The sequence below is a fragment of the Orbicella faveolata genome, unplaced genomic scaffold (genome assembly GCF_042242905.1).
Source record: "Orbicella faveolata isolate gen_17 unplaced genomic scaffold, um_ofav_v1 contig_14, whole genome shotgun sequence".
In the NCBI taxonomy this organism is placed as follows: Eukaryota; Metazoa; Cnidaria; class Anthozoa; order Scleractinia; family Merulinidae; genus Orbicella; species Orbicella faveolata.
In genome coordinates this window covers 20,412,249-20,433,393 of record NW_028301541.1, presented here as the reverse complement: position 1 = coordinate 20,433,393, position 21,145 = coordinate 20,412,249, and the positions used below count along the sequence as shown (strand labels likewise).

At 39.2% G+C, this 21,145-nt stretch overlaps 2 protein-coding genes across 2 annotated transcripts; both read right to left on the bottom strand.

Annotated features, from left to right (window-relative positions):
- Positions 1-1,719: 1,719 nt before the first annotated feature.
- On the bottom strand, positions 1,720-5,579 carry LOC110049573 (uncharacterized). Its single transcript, XM_089286975.1, has one exon. The coding sequence runs from the start codon at positions 3,520-3,522 to the stop codon at positions 2,206-2,208; it is 1,317 nt and encodes a 438-aa protein (XP_089143101.1). The 5' UTR covers positions 3,523-5,579; the 3' UTR covers positions 1,720-2,205.
- A 113-nt stretch (positions 5,580-5,692) lies between these two features.
- LOC110049562 (sorting nexin-7-like) lies at positions 5,693-21,139 on the bottom strand. Its single transcript, XM_089286977.1, has 11 exons — positions 21,013-21,139; positions 15,684-15,878; positions 14,218-14,328; positions 13,448-13,612; positions 12,362-12,557; positions 11,760-11,890; positions 11,052-11,120; positions 10,864-10,950; positions 9,634-9,738; positions 8,522-8,674; positions 5,693-7,102 (listed from the first exon to the last, which is right to left on the bottom strand). Exons 1-11 carry the CDS (start codon positions 21,094-21,096, stop codon positions 7,034-7,036), a joined length of 1,365 nt encoding a protein of 454 aa, XP_089143103.1. The 5' UTR covers positions 21,097-21,139; the 3' UTR covers positions 5,693-7,033.
- Positions 21,140-21,145: the final 6 nt, after the last annotated feature.

Below are 21,145 nucleotides of genomic sequence, written 5' to 3'. Positions count from 1 at the left end.
AACTTCTGGCTCCCAAAACAAAACAGGAACTGTGGAGTGGTAAAATAAAGAAAGGTGGAACGGTGAAATGGAAGAACGGTGGAACGGTAGAACAGTGGAACAGTGGAAAGGTGCAACGGTGCAACGGTGCAACGGTGCAACGATGCAACGGTGCAACGGTGCAACGGTGCAACAGTGGGACAGTGGAACAGTGGGACAGTGAAAGGATGGAACGGTAGAACAGTGGGACAGTGGAACGGTGGAATGGTGGTACAGTGGAATGGTGGTACAGTGGAACGGTGGAACAGTGGAACAGTGGAACAGTGGAACGGTGGAACAGTGAAAGAGTGAAACGATGGAACGGTGAAGCGGTGGAACGGTGGAACAGTAGAACAGTGGAACAGTAGAACAGTGGAATGGTGGAACGTCGGAATGGTAGAACATCAAACCGAGGAATGGTAGCTGACTGTCCACAGATGAGTTTTGTTGGATAGCGATAACTTTTGCGGGAAGTTATTTAACTATTTACCTGTAATTGTCTTGCTACTTACAAAAAAAATACTAACATTTTTTGTGGATATTTGTCCACAAAAACACGCAAACTGGAATACGCAAATTGGAAAAAGAAGTCCAGCCCGACTGAGATATAAGTCCCTCAACTGTCAAAGACGACAATCTATCTAACCATAACTCGTTCCGAATATAGATTCATTACCTTTCTATTTCTTTATACCATGCCACAAAAAAATACAGCCAATCAGAATACAGGAAAGCCGTTGTATATTCGACGGTGTTGCATCCAATGCTTGTGTTGGCCACTCTATTTTCTATGACGTGGTATTAAATTGTTATATAACGCTTTTGAATGAAAGACTCGTGTGTATACCAAGAAAATACACAGGTGACTGGTGGGATACTCCATGGTATTCCACTCGAGAGCTTTGTATAACTAGTTCTTATTTTGTATGTTATGGCACGTAGGCAGGGTCAAATTATATGGACGTGGTGCGCTAGTCCATTGCGGAGTTTCCTCTAGCATTAAACTTGACAGCCTGTATGCATTTATACACCCAGTTGAAGAGTGTTTGTGTACCGCTCAAGAACACAAAGACCCCGGTCCCTCCTAATTGCAGGGTCAGTCTGTCACGTGGCGGTGTAAACTCCGGCCCAAACAAAGACGAGAGTTGCACAACAACTCCCTCGTTCTCTTGAGGTGCTCACACGTGTGCCCGGGGGGACTTCTATATAAAAAGGACGGGGGGTGCTCGTCGTACCTTTTGGGGGTTAAAAACGCGTTTTTGTTACCTCTTAAGGTGTTTAGCCTCAAAAGGTCCATAGCGGGAGGTTTCGCGGTACTTTTTAGGGTATTCAGCCGAAAAAAATATGAAAGGAGATAATGTGTTATTTTAGAATTGGTACTTGGTACGCTCACAAACTGAACAGAATCTTGGTACCTCTTAGGGTTTCTTTTCAAAATTTCTGACGAGCACCGCCGTCCATTTTATATGGGAGTACACCGCCCGGGCACGTATGGCCATCGATTTAGTTAATTAGTTTTAACATGTTCAATTTTCTTTGAGATTCGTCCAGAGTTTTCACTTGTTTATCCAACCTTATCGCTAGCTGAGAGTCGGTGAGCCGTGTATCCGAAATCGGGCTTCAACTCTTGGACCCTCACTGTTCGTTGACCCGTGGCTAACAAGTCAATAGTACAGTCAAAGGGATGATTAATGGGGTAAATTTGCTTGAGAGTCATAACAGTCTCACGTATTTTATTAAGTATCGATTCATTTTAGCTTACGGACAGAGCCAGTTACTACAAAAAGGACAACAGAGGTCATAAAAATTCTTGAGGAAAGGGGAAAAAAGAACGCAAGTGACAAACACTAAACATATCTTTAGACGTTATTTATTAGTTCTGAAACAGATAATTTAAGTGGAGCAACGAGAAGACTACCACAACGGGAGCGAATTGACAAAACTACCGTATGTTCTTAAGTGTATGAGTTGTAATGTATCAATGATTTTTCTCAATGCAAGGCAACTCGATTTAACAGAGACGTTTAAGTTTGACAAGTTTGCTAAACAAAGCAGGTTATAGCAAAAAGAAAAAGTTTTACAACGGCAAAACTGTACTTGCTCAAGCTTACATTATATTTTTGTCAGCGGCTTGTTTTTGTTTCACATTTCACTGGCTTTCTGCTTCTGCTGGCTTTTTATAACAGTTTAAGAAACTGCTGATGAACTTTCGGCAGTTTGCGGTGAATTATTAAACAAAAGCCATCTGTTTAGCCACTCTTGGCATTTAACATTAACGTCCACAGTTTCTTGTGATTGCGATGTTTCTAACAAAACTTTCTCCGTCAAACCAGAGGTTGACACGGCGCAAACTAAGTCAGCACGATTTTCATTGTCGCGCGGTGAAATTCTGTCTTGAATCTGTTGAGAAGTCACATAATCGACAGGGCAGCTAATACATTGCCTGTTTAAATCCAGTCTTTCAAGATCCGAGAATTCAACTCGGCGTTGTCCGCAGTTACAAGTCGCTCTGCTCATATCCACTACATGTTCTTTGTTAACGCGCCGTTCCGTGAAAGGAAACGGTGGACCGGCCGAACTGCGTTTTCCTAAAAGGCGGCGCCTGGTTTTGAGAACGGCCAGTGAAGTATCTGATTGCTTTATTGCTTCGCCGTCATACGAATTTCGCCTGGTCTTTAAGATAACGTCCCTTAGTTTAACACAATGTTCATTTGTTTGTAAAGTGCAGTTCGACGTTTCACCATTGTGATGAGTTGAAAAACTTTTAAACGCTACCAGATCTGCATGGAGGGATTGCTGCGACTGAACACACATATTGGCTCGTGTTGTCAACCTGTCTGTGTTTCTTACAACAGTTTTATTATCCCGGTTTAAAATCGTCTTGAAGTCCATTGTTATTCTCCGTGTCTTTTCACTGCGCGAAACACGATTGCTTGTCGTGTGATCATGTGAAGTTTCCGATCTCGAACTGTTGGAAGTGTTCGATACCTTGTCGGACTCGTTCGGAGAATCAGCAAAGAGCGGTGTAGCTGTTTCATCGATAGAATCTTCGCAAAATCCACTGTCGGTTTTCGAAAGCCGACTCCGTTGTTTTCTTTGTTTCTTTTCGTAGCCTGACGAGAAAAGTTCGGGGGAATCGTCTACGTTTCCGCTTTGAAAGTTCAGTTTAGATATAAACAATCCTTCTAAGTCTTCGGCGCATTTACCTCCAAATTCTTCTGACATATACGCACTGTCTCGGAGCCGACCTGGTTTTGCGATCTGTTGAATGGTTTTCCTTTCTTGTCCGTTCATTGCTTCTCTTACTTCCCTCCGACTTTCACAAGCTGTTTTGCAGTTTTTTGTTGGTTGTGTAGTTGTTATGTTAGGAAGAACTAAACTCTCCTTTGTTTGAATCAGTTCAATAGATTGTCTTGTCCCTAGCACTTTTCCTTTCCTTAGACGCGCTCTCTCAGCTGCGAAATCTTTGGGAGTCCTTTCAAATGTTTCTCCAAAGGCAAACATGTTCCTTCTGAACGAAATTCAATTTTTTTCACCTCTTTCTGGTAACCAAGGTTCTTCATTCGTCGTAAACACAAGCTCTAATTGCTTTCAAAGGAGGCGGTTTCTTTCAAAGACCACAGTTAGTGAAAGTAATGAACTGTCTATGGTCGCGAAGTGCGAAGTATACTAATAACTTATTGATTGCCTTAGTAACTAATGAAACACAAGATTTGTCTCTTGAAATCTCTCTCAAACTGCGACTTGACTCGTATACGTTTTGGCCATTGTCCGATACCGAACGCAATTAATTTAGCCCACGAAACGAGCGTCTGTTTTGTAACATTTTTTTGTTGAGAAGTCACGTTCTGTATCTGCAGTTGTCCACGCAGTGTTTTGCATGTAATGACATCTTTTGTTTAACAAACAAACGCAGAACATTCCAGGCGAAGTACGAATAATTTAATTCCAATTTTACAATTGGGCTTCTTTGCCTATCGCATTCTGTTTTAGAACTACTCTCTAGCCCAGGAAACTTGTTTTAACTCTAATATCCGGCACTGAATTTTGTCTTTAGATACGTCCCTTGATGAGATATTTCTTTAATTACGTTCAAAACTACGTTCCCTGTGTCACGGTCACACAGCGCGAAAAAAAAAGCAAACAATAACGTCGTAATTTGTAAGTACGTATTGTTTACCGTTTTCTTCTGAATAAGTTTTAAACCCTCTTTTTAATGATAAAAGCTTTGCATCAAAGCACATGAATGGTGATTATAAGTGCAGAAATTGCGTCACAAAGTTCATTCTAGTAAACGCTTCAATGCTTTGGCTACAATTTTACGTTCAGGGGCACACGTCGTTAACAATCTTATGATCCAATCCACTTCGATTACAATTTTTGTGCAAATATTTACCTCTTGGTGACAACACCATAATAACGTCACAAGTACTAGAACATGCGATTTTGTTAATTGAAGTTTCGGCCACGTTGATTCATTATTCTTGGGATTACTGTAAGAAACCACGTGCAATATATTTTCTAGGCGTGTGGAGCATACAAATTGTTCCAAATGATTGACTAGCGTTGCCGAATACCTTTGGAGGTGTCTCGCGTCCAAGCGACGTAGCACGCCCGGTTTAGCTGTAGATACCTAAACCCCTATATCAAACTTAAGTTTATAGAGCTGACTATCAAACTATAGCAATAATTTTGGAATAAAATGAATTGTGGAATTTTTTACGACCTCTAAATGCCAGCGTCCGAACCACCTTTTGAAGACTACAAGTCAAAGCGAATTCTGTTTTTCGCTTATTTAAATTGTCCCTCAGTTTCCGGACTCAAAGCGCTAAAAAGTGTCTGCGATTTGCCATAATCAATTTCAGTGAAAAGTTACAGAACATTTTCGAAATAGGATTACAAAATGTGAAGTGATCGTAGAAAAATCGCTCTAGGAGAAAAAAATATTTTGAAATAAAAAATTCGCAGACACAGTTTTGTTGTTTATATGTCAAACTAGCTACTATCCAAATCTGAGGGCAAACGAACAAATTAACTATGACTTGTAGCTTTCAAATGGGACCCAAAAGATGATTCGGAGGCTCACATTACAAGGTCATGAAAAATTCGACAGTTAATTTCATTTCAAAATTCTTGGTAATGTGATAGCCAGCTCTATAAGCTTTAATTTGATATGGGGTTTCAGGTATCTACAGTTTAAACCGGACGCGCTCCATTGCTTGGAGGCGCGACACCTCTAAAGGTGCTCTAAAGGTATACGAGGTATACGTTAACCTTACTTAGGCTCCGTCCGCACTACGCCGGAGGAGTTTCACTCTGAAAACACATCAAATGTCTTCTGTCCACACTACGCCGGAGGAATTTAAAAGCGCAACAATCACCGGTCATTTTGGATTTCTGTTTGAGGAAAACTCGATCAATGGAAAACACGATTATCGTAACAACTTCGCTTTCGAAAAGCTCCGTTTTCAAAATGTTATCTGTCCACACGAAAACACAAAGCCGGCGTTTTCAAATTCCTCCGGTTTGAAGAGCGTTTTCGAAAAGCTCCGTTTTCGTGACGGATTAGTGTGGACGGTAGGCCTAGCCGTAGAAATAAAGCTGAGTTATCAAATTTCTCTGGCGTAGTGTGGACGCTGCCTAAGAAAACAAAGCTAGGATAAAGAGACTCTAGTTACCCTGAAACGATTTAAGGAGACATTTTTATTCACAACCTATATATATGACTACCACTTCTTGTTTATTTGACGAGTTGTCAATAAAATTAATTACCTATTCATTAAAATTCTCATAAATGATAAGAAAAGGAGAAACTTGTCAAATTCACCATTGAAATAGTTTAATTTATACACAAGAAAAATAGAACTGCTCTATATTAATTTGAACACGAGGAGTGTAAAACACTTCGCTTGTTTGAAGTTTAGTACGCAAATAATAATTTTTCTCCATTAACTTACTCAGACTTTCTTATCTATTATATTGAGAATGGTGCTTACTTCCAACAAAATATTTTTTCGATCAAAGTTCGCGAAAAGAAAAAGTTATCATTTCGGGGACAAATATTTTCCCGATGAACGTCAGACCCTTACCCGCTTCAGTGAATCAAAATTCCAACGTACGCTTTCGTTTATGCGAAAAGTACCAATTTCTGCTAAAATTGATGAATGCTAAACTTAGTTCTCAGGCTTAATCGATCTTGGTGTTCTGGGCCGGATTGTTCAAAGCCCGATTAAGCTAACCCAGCATTTGCGAGAATTCTGATTTCAATTTTGTAACTTTTCGGTGAGGTTTTCAGTTTATATTGTTTGACCTACAGTTTTGAGCTTGAGTAATCTCAAACTACACAAAACTTAAGCAGTGAATAACATTTTTATAGAACAAAAATTGTTACTTCGGTTAAATTTTAATCCTGGGTTAGCGTTAACCGGCTTTCGAACAACCCGGCCCAGAATTGGTATTACAATCTTATGGCTTGAGGTGCTCACTAACTCAGAAACCCTTCCCTAAACCAAAATCAGGACAATTAAAAAATCACTACTTTAACAGAAAAACATCTTCATCCCTTTTCTTGCAATTGCAAGTGTCATTACCGGGCAACCTAAACTAGCTTTCACAAAAACTCGAGTGGGGAATCTTTAAAGGAACTCGGTCACGGCATTTTGAGTTATTTTGGCCACGTACAAAATTATCTTTAAATTGAAGGAAACCTGAAGATAATAGTTTACTAACATAGAAAAACACCAAAGAGATAACAATAAACCACAAAGAAACAAGGATGGTTCAAGATGGAGAAGATTGACACGGATTACAAACGACGAACTTGAAAAATTTAGGCTCAACTTTTCAAGGTGCGCAAGCCGTGACGAAGCTCCTTTGATGCAAATAACAAGAAACCTTGTTCCCCGCACGAGCCTCGACTGCAAGCCCGTTCCAGTCCATCTGTGACAGCAACCAAATTTCAATGCTGTTTTCCTTTGTAATGTTCATTTGATTTGTAATTCTTAAATTCTAAACACTACTCCACATCTTCGTCTGGTTTATCTCCTGATACAATTTTTAACGCTTCCTGCCAAGCGGCCAAACACTACAGAAATAGGAAATAATAAAAAAAAAGTTACTTCAAAATCAATTCCTTGTATTTTTTTCTCACGCTTTGGGTTGGAGAAAAACCTGGTAAATTAGACATGCAATTACCAAAAACTATGCTAATGAAACGGAAAAAACCATAGCAAGTGGAAGAACTTTGAAAACATAACACGACAACAACTTTAGCTTCACAGTTTAACCGAATTTGATGTCAGGGCCGTAGTCTTTGGGCTCATCACGCAATCTTCTTTACCCACGAAAGGAAGGACGATTGCGTGACGAGCCCAAAGAGCGTCTGCAGAGGAGGCTAGTAGTCAGTATGATAGCCTGAAATGCCAGTCATCTCCCGCCCTCATCTTAATCGAGAGGCTGAGGGCGAAAGATGACTGACATTTCAGGCTATCAGTGCAAGGCGAACCGAGGGACTTGCGTCGGTCGTTTTTTTCGTTTTTGTTGTTTTCCTTGTTGAAGGGGGGAAATAGAACACTGCTAAATAATTAAGATACGAATTTAATCACGGACATTGCCTCAGTCATAATTTGTTTTCTGGCTAAAGTGCTAGATGACCGCGTTTGATGTGATCTGAAAAAGCTAATCAATCAACGAACTGAAAGCGATGATTTTTCAAGATAGAACACACAAAAAGAAACAGCCAATCAACACAACGTTACCACAGGAACACGTGCACATAGAACACATTCGTTAGCTTAGTTCACACCACTCGCCCATCCTCCTTGCTTTACGCTCTTTTTGTCTTATTTACAGCATCTATTTTTTTAGAACATCGAGGCTGAAATAAGCGAAATTTCTACGCTAAGAACACATCCACGGGACAGATTTTGTTAAAAACATTTTTTTCCCGTGTCGATCGAAAATAAAATACATTAAGATCAAACAATTTATAATACTCTCGAACCTCCCGTGAGCGAACACCCAAATTGTCAAGCCTAGGTTGTCGCCTACAGAGGTGGTCGCTTACGAGAACTTAACCCATATTGGATTAAACTTTTTCCCTCATTAGCGTATGGTAACTGAAGAAAAATCAATTGCGAAAATTTTGAGTATACTTCGAGAAAAAATCCGGTTCTTCCCATTGAGATATTTCCGTCTCTTGTACTAACCAGGAATGCCATAATCTTACATCACCTTATTATCTAATTTCCACTCCCTTATCTGTCACGTGGTCGCTTGAGGGAGGTTAAAAACAAAAGAAAATTTCAAATATTTAGCTTAAAAAGTGTTCGCGGTCGCTTACTAGGGGTGGTCGCAACCGGAGGTTCGACTGTAATTCATAATAATTGATATTTATAATTTATAAAATTGATATTTATAATTTATATTTATAATTTATGATAATTTATATTGATAATTAATAATAATTTATATTTATAACTTATAACAATCAAATAAGACTCACCTCTTCATAATAGGTAACATGTCTTTCAGAATACTCTTCAAAGAGCTCCCTAAAGTCTGTTCTCTTGTTTTTGTGCCATCGTTCAATGTCTGCTTTCAGATCAACGTTTGCACACTCCAGTCGATCACTGCCTTGCTCGGCAAGTTTTGAAAGCTAGCACCAACATAACAAATTCAAGAAGACTTGAATTAATAACAGTGGGGACAGGCCGCTCGCTCGAGCGACTGGAGACTGGATCCGAAAAAACGTAGCTCTACAAAGACCAGTCCAACCTCGTTTCCAGGACCAGGGAAAAGGCCCTGGGAACGAGGTTGAGATCAGTGCCGTGCCTCTGAGTGGGTGTTGGTTGATTTCTGAATTTTTCGCGCGCTAAAAACCACCAATCAAAGACGCTTGTAGTGATACGTCATCACGGGTGGAATTTTTTGGCTTGTTTATCAGAAATCTGAGGCCTTGTTCACACTACGCCGGAGAAATTTGAAAACGCAACAATAACCGGTCAATTTGGATTTGTGTTTGGGGAAAACTCGGTCAGGGACATCGCATGAAAATCGTTTTCGTAAAGCTCCGTTTTCAAAATGTTTTCCGTCCACATTGAAACGCAAAGCCGACGTTTTCAAATTCCTCCGGTTTGAAGAGCGTTTAAAAAAGGCTCTGATTTTGTGACGTATTAGTGTGGACGGTAGGCCTAACCGGAGGAATAAAGCTCCGTTTTCAAATTTCTTCGGCGTAGTGTGGACGGGACCAAACACGGGGTGGGGGGGAAGGAGCGTCTCATATGAAAAGGTCGGGGATGCCCGTCGGAAAATTTGAATAACACCTTAAAAGATATCACTTGAAATGGAATAGGGTTGATTACCAGCCACTGTTCAGGAAAGGAGCCCGTGCTAGTAGACGACCGAAGGAAATCAAACTTTAAAACGGAAATAAGCGCGTTTTTTAATTATTTCTTCGATAGCACCCTAAAAGATACTTTGGCAGCTAAATCTACTGGCGTTTTGTCATGAACACTCTAAGTAAATCCAGAATCCTTGATTTCTATCCCTAAGGGATACTACGAGCATCCCCGATCTTTTCAACTGGGAGTCACCGCCCTACGGGCTTTTGCTAACCTCTTCAATATTTGAATCAACTCTTCCCCGCTTGTCTTGCTTGGCTTGTTCTGGGTCTTTATTGAAAAATCCAAAACCACGACCGCCACCAGTTCCTTTCTCCAGCTAAAAAAAAAAAAAGAATTAATTAACACACCATCACAATGGGCAAGATCATAGAAATTTTCAAAGCTTTTCTAAAACCTGTTTTTACTTTTCATATTCATTAACATTGCTGACCCTTTGAAGAGATTTTTCGCTTTTAATACAATCTAACAATTTGCAGCCCTATCTCAGGTCTTAAGACCAGAAAACAATTTCCCTGACCACAATAAGACGGATAAATTTAAAATTAGCCAATTTACACATCAATTATTGCATTTTCAATGGCCATTAAATACGATGGTCGCTATCAAGAACACGCAATAAAATATGATCCACTGGCATTTTCCTGACCACGGCAGAGTCATTGCTAAGTTCAGGATATTTTTTCCTCTGAAATCGAATAAGTGCCAATAACGCTGATTTCTAAAATTATCGTAAATAAACGCACAACCGAAGGCAACACCCACTTTCCATAACCCAACTAGATTCACATCCATAGAAGCTAAATCATTTCACTATTGGGGAGGGAGGAAACTGGCTGTTAGAAAGACGTGGCCATTACGGGGAGGTAGAGATGTAGCATTTCCATTTTTCAAAAAAAAAAATGCTTATTGTAGCATTTAAATTCTTAACACAGTCAAAATATATCAATAAAACTGAAACCAAACAGAACCCAACCATGCGTGGGACAGATCAAGTTTCGTGACCGTTTACAACAAAAAATAGGTTTTTCGTTCACCATTTGTCAATCGTTGGTTAACGTTTTCGAGAGGTTATTTTGGCAGTTGGGATGTAATTTAGTAGCTGCTGCGGTTGTGGAGAGGCGACCGTTGTAGAGAGGTTAAATTAAAAGTGAATGTGTGGACCGTTCAGCAGTTAATCAACTTTCAACTTCAATTTTCTTTATTGGGAAATTTACATAGTTTACATTACCAAAAGAAGTGGCCTCTGTTAAGAGGCGGTCGTTAGTGCAGGTTCGACTGTAAATGCAAAGCGGTGTTACAAGGGAAACAGCTGGGACAAATAGAATACTACAATGGGTTAATGATACCAAGTAACGTCACCTCTCCCAACCTTTGAACTACACATTACTGTTGCGATCTAAGGCATAGTAAAGGGACAAGACGTATTTCTTTGACTTTGTACCTCTTCTTTTTCAGTCTTTTTTCTGGAAAGCTCTTCTAAAGTTACTTCATACTCCATGTGAATGGTGTCCCGATGTTTAAGGGTGCTCTGCGCGTACAAAACAGGTAAGATGAAGTTAGTAGTCAATCTTAGAGTAAACCGTTGATGCTAAAAAGCTCTGTAACTGATACTGAGTTTTGAGCGCATACCTTTATAGCATCCGTGTACAGCACATACTCATGAATGGGCTCCATAAATCTTGGATCTTGTGCTTTTAACTGCAGACAAACAAATTTATTGGTTAAAAAGTAATCTTTAATTAACAGCGTATAATATTTATGTTATTATTAATAGTGGACATAGGACCGAGCGGAGTCCACTTCCTTCTATAATCCTACAATTCCTTTAAGACGAAGTGTAAGCAGCACCTCTTAAATACGTTACAAATAGTTAATACTGGTAATAGACACTTGTAGGCTATGCAATGTATATATATTTTTCTGTAATGTATTTTCAAAATTAGTCTTTTCCCTAACCATCTGCAATAAATATCTCTCTTTAATTTTATTGTTATCGGTACTAAGTAATGTTAACTATGTAAATAGTGCGTCATAAAGAAAATTGAAGTTGAAAGTTGATTAACGGGTCTGGTTATTTAATCACGAGTATGATTAGAGGCAAAATGGGATACTTTCTTCTTGAGTTATATAAGCATGAGACTGTCAATTTTTAGGACCACTCAAAAAATATGAGAACTCAGAGGCAAATTGTGCCTCTCTGCATAGTATATAATTTCCCTCATGATGATAAAAATCCCTGCATGTTTATATAACTGAACAATGCATTTTGTCACATCATCTATTAGCTTAGTACTTTGTCATTCTGTGGTAAAGCGCCCGCTTAGAGAAAACCCTCACCAGTGTTTTAAGAGCAGAGCTGTTCTTGTCAAAAGCATTCGCCATGGCATGTAATGGATCAGCAAGCTTGGACTCAGCATCTGCCCACAGGTTGAAGATCGGTATGTACTCTTTGTACACTTCAAGAAGATCTGAAATAATTGCAACAGGTATTAATATCACTGTAAATCCCGGACTTGTCCAGAAATGGAGGAAGTAAAAAGCCTGCATTTAGCGATCCATCAAGCCAGAGTTTATCTACGGTTTCTGTAGCATAAAGCAATTAGGAGTATTTCTACTCTCCCCTGGATGGAATGCTAGTCCATCACAGGGTTGGGTGGACTCCAGAGAGAGGCACTGTGAGAGTTAAGTGTCTTGCCCAAGAACACAACACTATGTCCTCAACCAGGGCTTGACCCTGGACCGCTCAATCCGGAGGCAAGCGCATTGATCATGAAGCCACCGTGCTTCACACATAGAGTACTAAAAATTGTTCAAGTAAACATATTTGGCCCATTTTGAAAATGTTTGCCTGAACTGTGTTCAGGTCTAGGTGAGCAAATCTACCAAGGATTTCACACAACTATTGTAAAATTCACATGCTAGCATTACAGCATACTCACCAAATCTATCCTTTGCTATTTTGTCAGAAATAGCCTCTAAAGCCAACATCTTTTCCCTAAAAGTCTTAGTATATTCAGCCATTTCTTGAAATTCAGGCTCTCTGCTTTTCAGCATCCATGAAGATGCCATGTTCCGCATAGAGTCACTCATCCTGCTCATTAAACCAGGGCTCTGTTTCTTAACGGAAGTTAGCTCCTAAAGTTCAGTGGAGAAATGAAAACAAACAACAAAAGAAACACTCAGTGAGTGAAAATAACACACATGTTTGAGTTTTCTGATATGTAATAGAGGCCAAGTCAATCCAAGATCCAATAGGAAGGTCAAGGTTAAAATGCTCCCAAGGTCGTAAAAAAAATTTAATTCCAGCTTGCCCTTTGGACAAGCAGATCTCAGATTTTGCTTGCCCTAGGTAAGTTTTAGTTCACATTTTCTTTTAATAAGTTGGCAGACGACTTGCTTAGGCCCTTGCCAGGCGGGCAAGTGAGAATAAAAAGTTACTTGTCCTGCAGGAAAATCTACTTGTTCAAGATGACTAGATGGCACTTTTTCGAGCCCTTCTTCTCCCTTTCCCCTTGTTTTTTACCGTTGTTTTCTAAATTCTCGCTTCCAGAATCCTGTAGGAGGGTTACTGCATCTTCAGAACTCATATTTACCAATCCCCTCTTTATTAAAATCTGAATCTACCCCAGGCCTGCAAGTTGTACGAGGAAAATTCAATTTTAATTACTAATCTACACTACTTGTCTTTTCAGTATTACCAGTCATTCATATCTATACTTTAAAGAGGAGGCAGAGTGCCCTGGTGGTTAGGGTGCTGGATTTGTAATTCGGAGGTCCCATGTTCAAATCGTCCTCCCTGCCCCTGGATGGATTTGTGTTTGTTGGTTCCAAATTCAACTCCTCCATGCTTTGTTAATAGCCAACTGGTCAGTCTCCCACCAGCTGGGATTTTTAAGAAGTTTCTGTTCAATTTACAATAGTTGTTTACTCATTTCAGTGTCCTCAATTGGTGCAGTAGTGCTAAAAGCTTTGACACTTAAATAAAGTGATTTATATATTTATTTTATTTAATTAACAAAACTTACCCATGTCTTGGCAGTAAGAAAGACATGGAAATTGTCATTAAAAGACATCACTGGATGGTCTGCTATTCTACTGACAAATTTGTTGAGTGCAATTTGACGTGACTTCAAGAATTCCACGGAAAATCGATCAAAGTGCTTTGTAAACGTGTGCTTCTCTGGCAGTGGCTAAAGGGAAACAAAATATATTTAGTAGCGATATGGGCAGATCTAGTGGGAGTGTGCAAGGGGTGCAATGAAGAACCATGGATGTGAAAGAGGTCTATATGAAGGAGATGCTCTCTTACCCTTCATCATCTCCCCAGGGGGGTACTCCCGGGGTGTACTCCCTTATCTGGGCTATATAGGTATGTGCGGCCCCAAAGGGTATGGTTTTCAGCTGTTTTGGTCATAGAGTGTTCATTTTAGCCATTTTGGTCATAAATAGGGAATGGTTCTTGAACTCTAGTCTTGAACTGGATATGTTTTTAAGAAGAAGCTACTTTTTCATCATTTCTGATAAGACCCATCAACAAAAGCCCTTCATGATGCCTTTAACATCAGTCTGAACTAGGAAACTAAATATAAGGCAGGTCTAAAATAGGGTATTGATTTAGGATCAAGTCATACATAGGATATCAAATTTTTGGTCAGGTCATAAATAGGGTAGGGAAAATCACAGATTTTAAGTCATAAATAGGGTAAGAGTTTTGGGAAGAGGGCCACACCCCCCAATTTTTCTTGGAGTACCCCCTGGATTATCTCTTGACAAACAACATTGAGTCAGTACTTACAGGAATGATGTGTGTGGGGTAAGTCTCTTCTAATCTGTGTCTAAGCCAAAGGAAGTCTTGGTATCTTCTTCTAACACTGTATTCTGGATGATCAAATTGTCCTCTTGTAGTCTAGGACAAGAAAACAGTGTGTCAAAGAGGAATAGGCCCTTTGCAGCTAAGCCATCACGTGACCTATTTTTCATAAAATTATGGGCTATAAGTTAACAAATGCCAGAAATGGAAAAAGCATGTCGAAAATATCAAAATGGCCAAGTTTGAGACCCCCATCATTAAAAAATGAGATTTTTCGACAGTCTGAATTTTAGAAAAAATAAGAAGATTTGTATGGAAAAAGTTGATGAAGAGCAAGGCCTTGCTCTCCAGCAACATTTTCCATACAAATCCTCTAAATTTTCCGAAAATTAAAACTGTCGTATAAACTTACTCTAATTCCTGGGGCCTCAAACTTGGCCATTATGGTATTTTTGATGTGCTCTTTCCATTTCTGGCATTCTTTAAGTTATAGCCCATAATATAAAAGTTTTCTAGGAAAAATTTAGTCACGTGACCCCAGCTTCAAAGGGCCTTTACAAGAACCACAGAGTGCTTTCTATTATACCTAAAATTTCAGAATTTCGGAAGTCAAATGGAAAATGTCCGTTTAGGTTTGGTCCAAATGGAATATTTGGGGGCACCTGTAGAAGTGGTCCACTTAGATCCACTGACCAGTCAGACCAAAGTTTGCAATATTTTATTCCATTTTGATGACTCAATTTGTTACCCAACTTCTCTTCAGTAGATTTCTGTTGTGTGGGGGATTGGGAAACATGAATAAAAAATGGTAAGATCTCGGTTGGCCTGGTTTGATTGGTAAAAGTTGTTCCATTTTTCCTTGGTTAGTACCCCTAGTATCTGACAAGTCGGTCTGGCAAAATGGAAAGCACCCATAATTTCTGATGCCGTGAAGCCTTCTGCTCTCCAAAATGTCTTTTCAAGGCAAGGTTACCATGAAACCACAGGGCTGCAACCAGTTTTAAACATGTAGCATGTCTGAATATTTCTTGCTACCTTAAATACGACATCAAATTAAATTATACCAAGTAAGCTCTAAAACTTTACACCCAACGATTTTCATTCCAGTGTGATTCCTCTGCAAAAAATTTTCTAAAGCAGTGAGATTTTTGTATTTTAGCACTAACTTCATAACTCTTACAAGTCCAGATCTATCCAACTGAAGAGGTGACTGATTGACTGACTGCTTGTTTTGTTCTGTAGACTACCAAGTCAACCCACCTACTGACCAATCAACCCACCAGCTGGCCAACTGGCTGACTGACTGACTGACTGTCTGACTTACTGACAGAGTGACAACTAACAACTGACTGACTGACTGACTGACTGACTGACTGACTGATTCACTGTGGTACATTAAAAAATAGCCCTTACCTATACCACTTAATGTCACATAACAAGTAAATACCTACCTTAGTTGTGACATTGTAACTAACATATCCCCCCACATGCTTCTCTGGATCATCAACGGACACATGTAAATCCTTCACTTGAGCAAAGCCGTCATATCCTCCAGACTTAAAGGACTCCAAAAACGGGGTTTCTTTCTCCACTGCAGATGAATCCAGATCAATGGTATCATCTAAATGATCTGCTCCTTGAAAACTCTATAATATAATGTTAGACAACTCTCAGTAAGATTGAACTTTCTAAAAGACCTATATCTATGACTCTGATGATGGAAACATAAAACAAGAACACGCTGATCACATAAGCAAAGACACTTTACATATTCATAATCAAATAAACAAGAGATTTTCCTGTCTTCTCCTCACAGTGTGCTCTGAAACCAAAAGAAAAATATCTCTCCAGAGGGATGGACAAGAGGGTTGAAACCAACACCCCCCATGGGAGGTCCCCAATACACTAATACCTTAATACCCTAATACCCTAATACCCCAATATCCTAAGACACTCATACCCTAATACCCTAAAACCCTAATAAACCAATCCACCAATCTACCGATACTTTAATACCCTAATACCCCAATACCCTGAAACCCTCATACCCCAATACCCTAATACCCTAATACCCTAATACCCTAATACCCTAATTCACCAATCCGACAATACTATAATACCCTAATACCACAACACACAAATGGCCTAATACCCTAATACCCTAATATCATAATACAGCAATCCACCAATCTACCAATACCCTAATACCGTAATACCCAAATACCCTAATACCTTAACACCTTAATACCTTAATACCCTAATACCCCAACACCCTAATACCTTACTACACTAATCCACCAATACTTTAATACTCTAATACCCCAATATCCTAATACCCTAATACCCTAATACCCCAATACACCAATCCAGCAATCCAGCAATACTTTAATACCCCAATACCCCAATACCCTAATACCCCAATACCCTCATACCCTAATACCCTAATACCCTAATACCCCAATAGCACATTTGGGTTCGGTTCTTTAAATAAGGGCAGAACCATTGGTTTGTGGAACCCTGAATACCATAAGCTTATAATTTCAAAAGAAGAATAGTATGGTCCACACTATGGAAGGCCTTCTTAAGATCTAAAAATTCAACGGCATTAATAACGCCACGATTGATGTTTAAAGACCAGTTATCAGTCACTTCAATCAAAGCAGTAACTGTAGAATGAAGCGAGCAAAAACCAGATTGGTGTCTAGTGAGAAGATCATTTTCGTTTAGATAATGATACAACTGATCATAAATAATCCGCTCAAAAACCTTGGCCACAACTGGGATAATCGATATAGGTCCATAATTAGAAGGATCACTCCTACTTCTAACTTTCGGGCATGATTCTTGCACTCTTCCATTCTTCGGGAAAAATACCAGTCTCGATCAATTGATTGAATATCAGAGCGAGGAGCCCAGAGATTAAATCTGGATATTCTCTTAGCAATCTGGCTGACACAGAATCAAGACCTGTTGCCTCTCTCTTGCATAATTTATTTAGGTGGGACAAAACATGCGATTAAGTTACAAGCTGGAAACTAAAACAACTGCTGCTTTGGTTAACAAATTCATCGAAGGAGGTGCCCACTCCTTCTATATCCCTGGACAGTTCAGGACCAATTTCTGCGAAAAATTCATTAAAACCCTCTGCGATTTCAGTTGAATTAGTTATTTTATTCTCGCTCCATTGAGCACAGGGTCATTGATTGCAGCTTTATGCGATTTGCGGTGTGTCACCTCATTGATAGTTTTCTATGTCTTGCAGGAATTTTCATTGTAAGTTTCAAAGGTTTTATAATAGTAGGACTTTTTTACATTCTTGACAGCATTGTTCACTTCATTATGCAATGTCTTAAAATTACTCCAATTACTTGGATTGCCTGTCCGCAAAGCCTTAATTTTGAGACGATCTCTCTGATATATCAAATTCTTAAGCTCAGAGGTAATCCATGAACTTTTAGAGGCACGCACGTGTTTAGTGCAGAGCGGAGCATGTAGATCACACACTTCTAAGAACAAAGATCTCCATTTCAACCACATTTCATTGGGGTTATCTATTCCCATGACATCAGCCCACGATTGAGCCAAGATGTCTGAACGAAACCTATTATGATCGAAATTTTTAAATTGCCTATATGAAACAGTACTAGATCCCTTGACGGTGGATGGCAATGAAATGTTAGAAAAAACATGAATCAGACTATGGTAACTGATTCCAACATGAGATACTCCAGAGCAAGATACATTGTCCAGGTGACTAGCAAAAATGACGTCAATTAAAGTTGTACTCACAGGTGTTTCTCTTGTAGGTTCGTTAATAAGTTGTTTTAGACTGTAAATATCAGTGATGTTTAGTAGTGCCTGGGTATTTACATTATTCAGAGATGACAGGAGCATAATTGTTACTGAGAATTAAGGTCACCCATAAGGTAATACTGTGAAGGTGAATTAATCAACAAGACACAAGTGTGGGACAAAGAAAAAATTCTGAGTCCCCAACAGGAATCGAACCCATGACCTCCATAACACCAGGCGGGCGCTCTATCCACTGAGCTATGAGAACTCATGGAGAGCAAGGTCATTTAACTGAGTTCATATATGACAGGTGTCCTGCAAACTGCTAGGATCAACACTATTGAAGTCATCGTGAGTAGTGATAAGTTAATAAAGATGGTGAATTTTAAGCTCGGTAATGAATGTGACCATGAATTAATCAACATGACACGAGCATGGGACAAAGAAAAAATTCTGAGTCCCCGACAGGACTCTTTCCCTTCAGCATCTAGCTTTCCAACAAGATTCAAAATCGGAGAATAATTCAAAAGGTGAATTGGGAGGTCTGTACCATGTAGCAATAATAAAAGATTTGCTTCTTGGTTTACTAATTTTGATAGAAAGGCTTTCCAGTTGATCAAATATGAGGTCCTTGCGAACATCATAATTAATATTAGAGTAGATATAAAAGCAAACCCCACCTCCATTTCTGCCGTTTAGCGGTTTGTCACGGCGAACGATATCATAACCATCAACACTGACCTCATTATCGGCAATAATATCATGTAATCCAGTTTCATTGATTGCCAACAAATCGAGGCATTTACTATGTAAAATGATGCAAAGCTCATCAATATGTCTCAGAAGACTAGTGATGTTTAAGCAGGCCAGTTTAAAGCCACATTTGTTAGGAATCAATGTTTGAGAATTTAAAGAAAACCTATTACGAGGGGCAGAATGAGTATGTGAAGAGGGGTTTGAAGGAGAGCCTTCAAGATCTGCGCAAGTTGCTTGTCATCGCTTTTTTATATGAGAAACAAGATTTTTAACTAATAGCTTTGAACCTTGCATGTTCAAATGCAGTCCAATAGCGTTGAGGTGCTCTCTCTTGATGTTAGAGTGAGAAATCATTCTTCATGCGTATTGCTTGGCAAAGCGGTTTACAATTCTGTTTACCTAATTGATTTTGCAGTCACGATTTTTGTCCGATCTCAAAATCAAGGGCGACTTGTTTAAAGTTAGTTTGTTGGCTAAAGTTAGTTTGTCACCTGCAAGCCACACACGAATTCTCTCCAAATCAATATTAATACCATTATTCATTTCGTCAACATCACTACCAGCAAAAGTAATACTAGAATCATCAGCGTACATCCTTGGTTGAGAATGCTGGAGACAATTTGGCAGATCATTTACACATAACAGAAATAGAAGGGGCCCAAGAATCGTTCCCTGTGGAACCCCAGAGTGACGGAACAATCGTAGTACTGGTGAATTGTTGCGAATGGTAAACTGGGTTAAACTGGACCGTGAACATCTTGTTGATAAATCAATAATGATGAATAAGATTGTAAATAATATGGTTCCGGACTATCTTAGTTCGCACTTCGTCTTCCGTTCCGATACCTTAACCTATAACTTAAGAGATAGTGACTGTTCACTTGCCATTCCACAGCCCTGCACTAATTATTGTAAAAGAAGTCTGTCCTACAGCAGAGCTGTACTGTGAAATAGTTTACTCTTGGATATTCGTCAGTCACCCTCTCTTGATGAATTGAAATCTAAGTTGAAGAATTATGATTTTGATGGTAGTCTTATGTAAGTTTTATTTTGCTTTTACACACGGCTTCCTTGTAAAGCAGGTTTTCTATCATTTCGCTTATTGTAGTAGTTATTAGTGATTTATTAGTTAGGTAGTTAGACTAATTTAAGTCAATATTGTAAAGTCCTGAAGGAAATACCGTATCTAAATAAAGATTTTACCTTACCTTACGTTACTCACATTGTGTTATAGGGGGAGGAAAAAAACAGGTGGGCAGAGATAGCTGAGAGTGGTCTGGAAAGGGAAAAATCCCACCCCGCCAGGTTCGCATCACTTGCACTATGTTATTTTTACTCTCCCAGATTATCCGCGAGACTCATAGATACAGACTGAATCTTCCGGTCTCCCATATGCGTCACCACTTTTATTTTCGGGGGAAAATGTTTGGAATATTCACCAATGTATTTTTGTGGTTACTTAGCAGAGTTCTCTTTTAACGATGCTTTTTGGTAGAGAAAGTAAAATTGGCGATGTACTTACTTCTTTTTACGTGACGCATGATTGGTAAAAAAATTCTCTGTGATGCATGATTTAATAGAAAAATTCAGCAAAATGAGTGATTGGTACCCCCCCTCCCATTTGCCACCCTCTTATAATAACAGGCATGGGGAAATGGAGTGGGGTAAGAGTTTGAGAACCTCATACCCATGCATAGGACACCCTGATCCCAACAAACCCCTTGATGAGTACCCCTAGGATATTACCCCTGGAATACTAGGTATTGCCCAATTAATCTGCGTACATTTAGAATGACTGATGTTATTAATTTAAGCTTACATTAAAACTGTTGCACTGTATTTAAAGCAAATACGAAAAAGATCCTAATTCTTCGTAGAATTGACATCGATATACATGGATTAGTAACTCCTTTTAAAAAGCGTCTTTACTAACACTTGAATGCTAAATTAAACTTAACTTAATCATTAGTGACTGTGCTAACATGATTGCAGCTCTAACTGCAACATCTATCTTTTCTGTATGATATTTTTCTCAGAGTGAACTTCTGTTTAGCAGAAAAGAAAAAAATTGTTTGCTTTAGGAAGGTGTATAATGTTCAAGAAAACGAGACGAGATCAAAACAGGATAAGATTCCACGATCAATGCTGTTTACGCAGGCCAAAGTGGGCGACGACGAATTACGCATTCGCTAATGGTGAACAGTAAAAAAATTGCTAATTTAAAGAACTTACATGCGGTAAAACAGTGTCCCCTTCGCCTGCATCATCACCCTTTTCGTTCTCAAAGGGATTGAAAGCATCGATGTCGTCCGCCATATTGAATATCGTGATCAAAACAGTCGTTTCGCGTTCGGAAACATTCGGA

Coding starts and splice junctions, on each gene's coding strand:
- LOC110049573 (XM_089286975.1), bottom strand. CDS start 3,522: ATGTTTGCCTTTGGAGAAACATTTGAAAGGACTCCCAAAGATTTCGCA.
- LOC110049562 (XM_089286977.1), bottom strand. CDS start 21,096: ATGGCGGACGACATCGATGCTTTCAATCCCTTTGAGAACGAAAAGGGT. Junction 12,558..13,447: donor TTCTTACTGCCAAGACATGG/GTAAGTTTTGTT, acceptor ACTGAACTTTAG/GAGCTAACTTCCGTTAAGAA. Junction 8,675..9,633: donor TTGATTCAAATATTGAAGAG/GTTAGCAAAAGC, acceptor TGTTGGTGCTAG/CTTTCAAAACTTGCCGAGCA.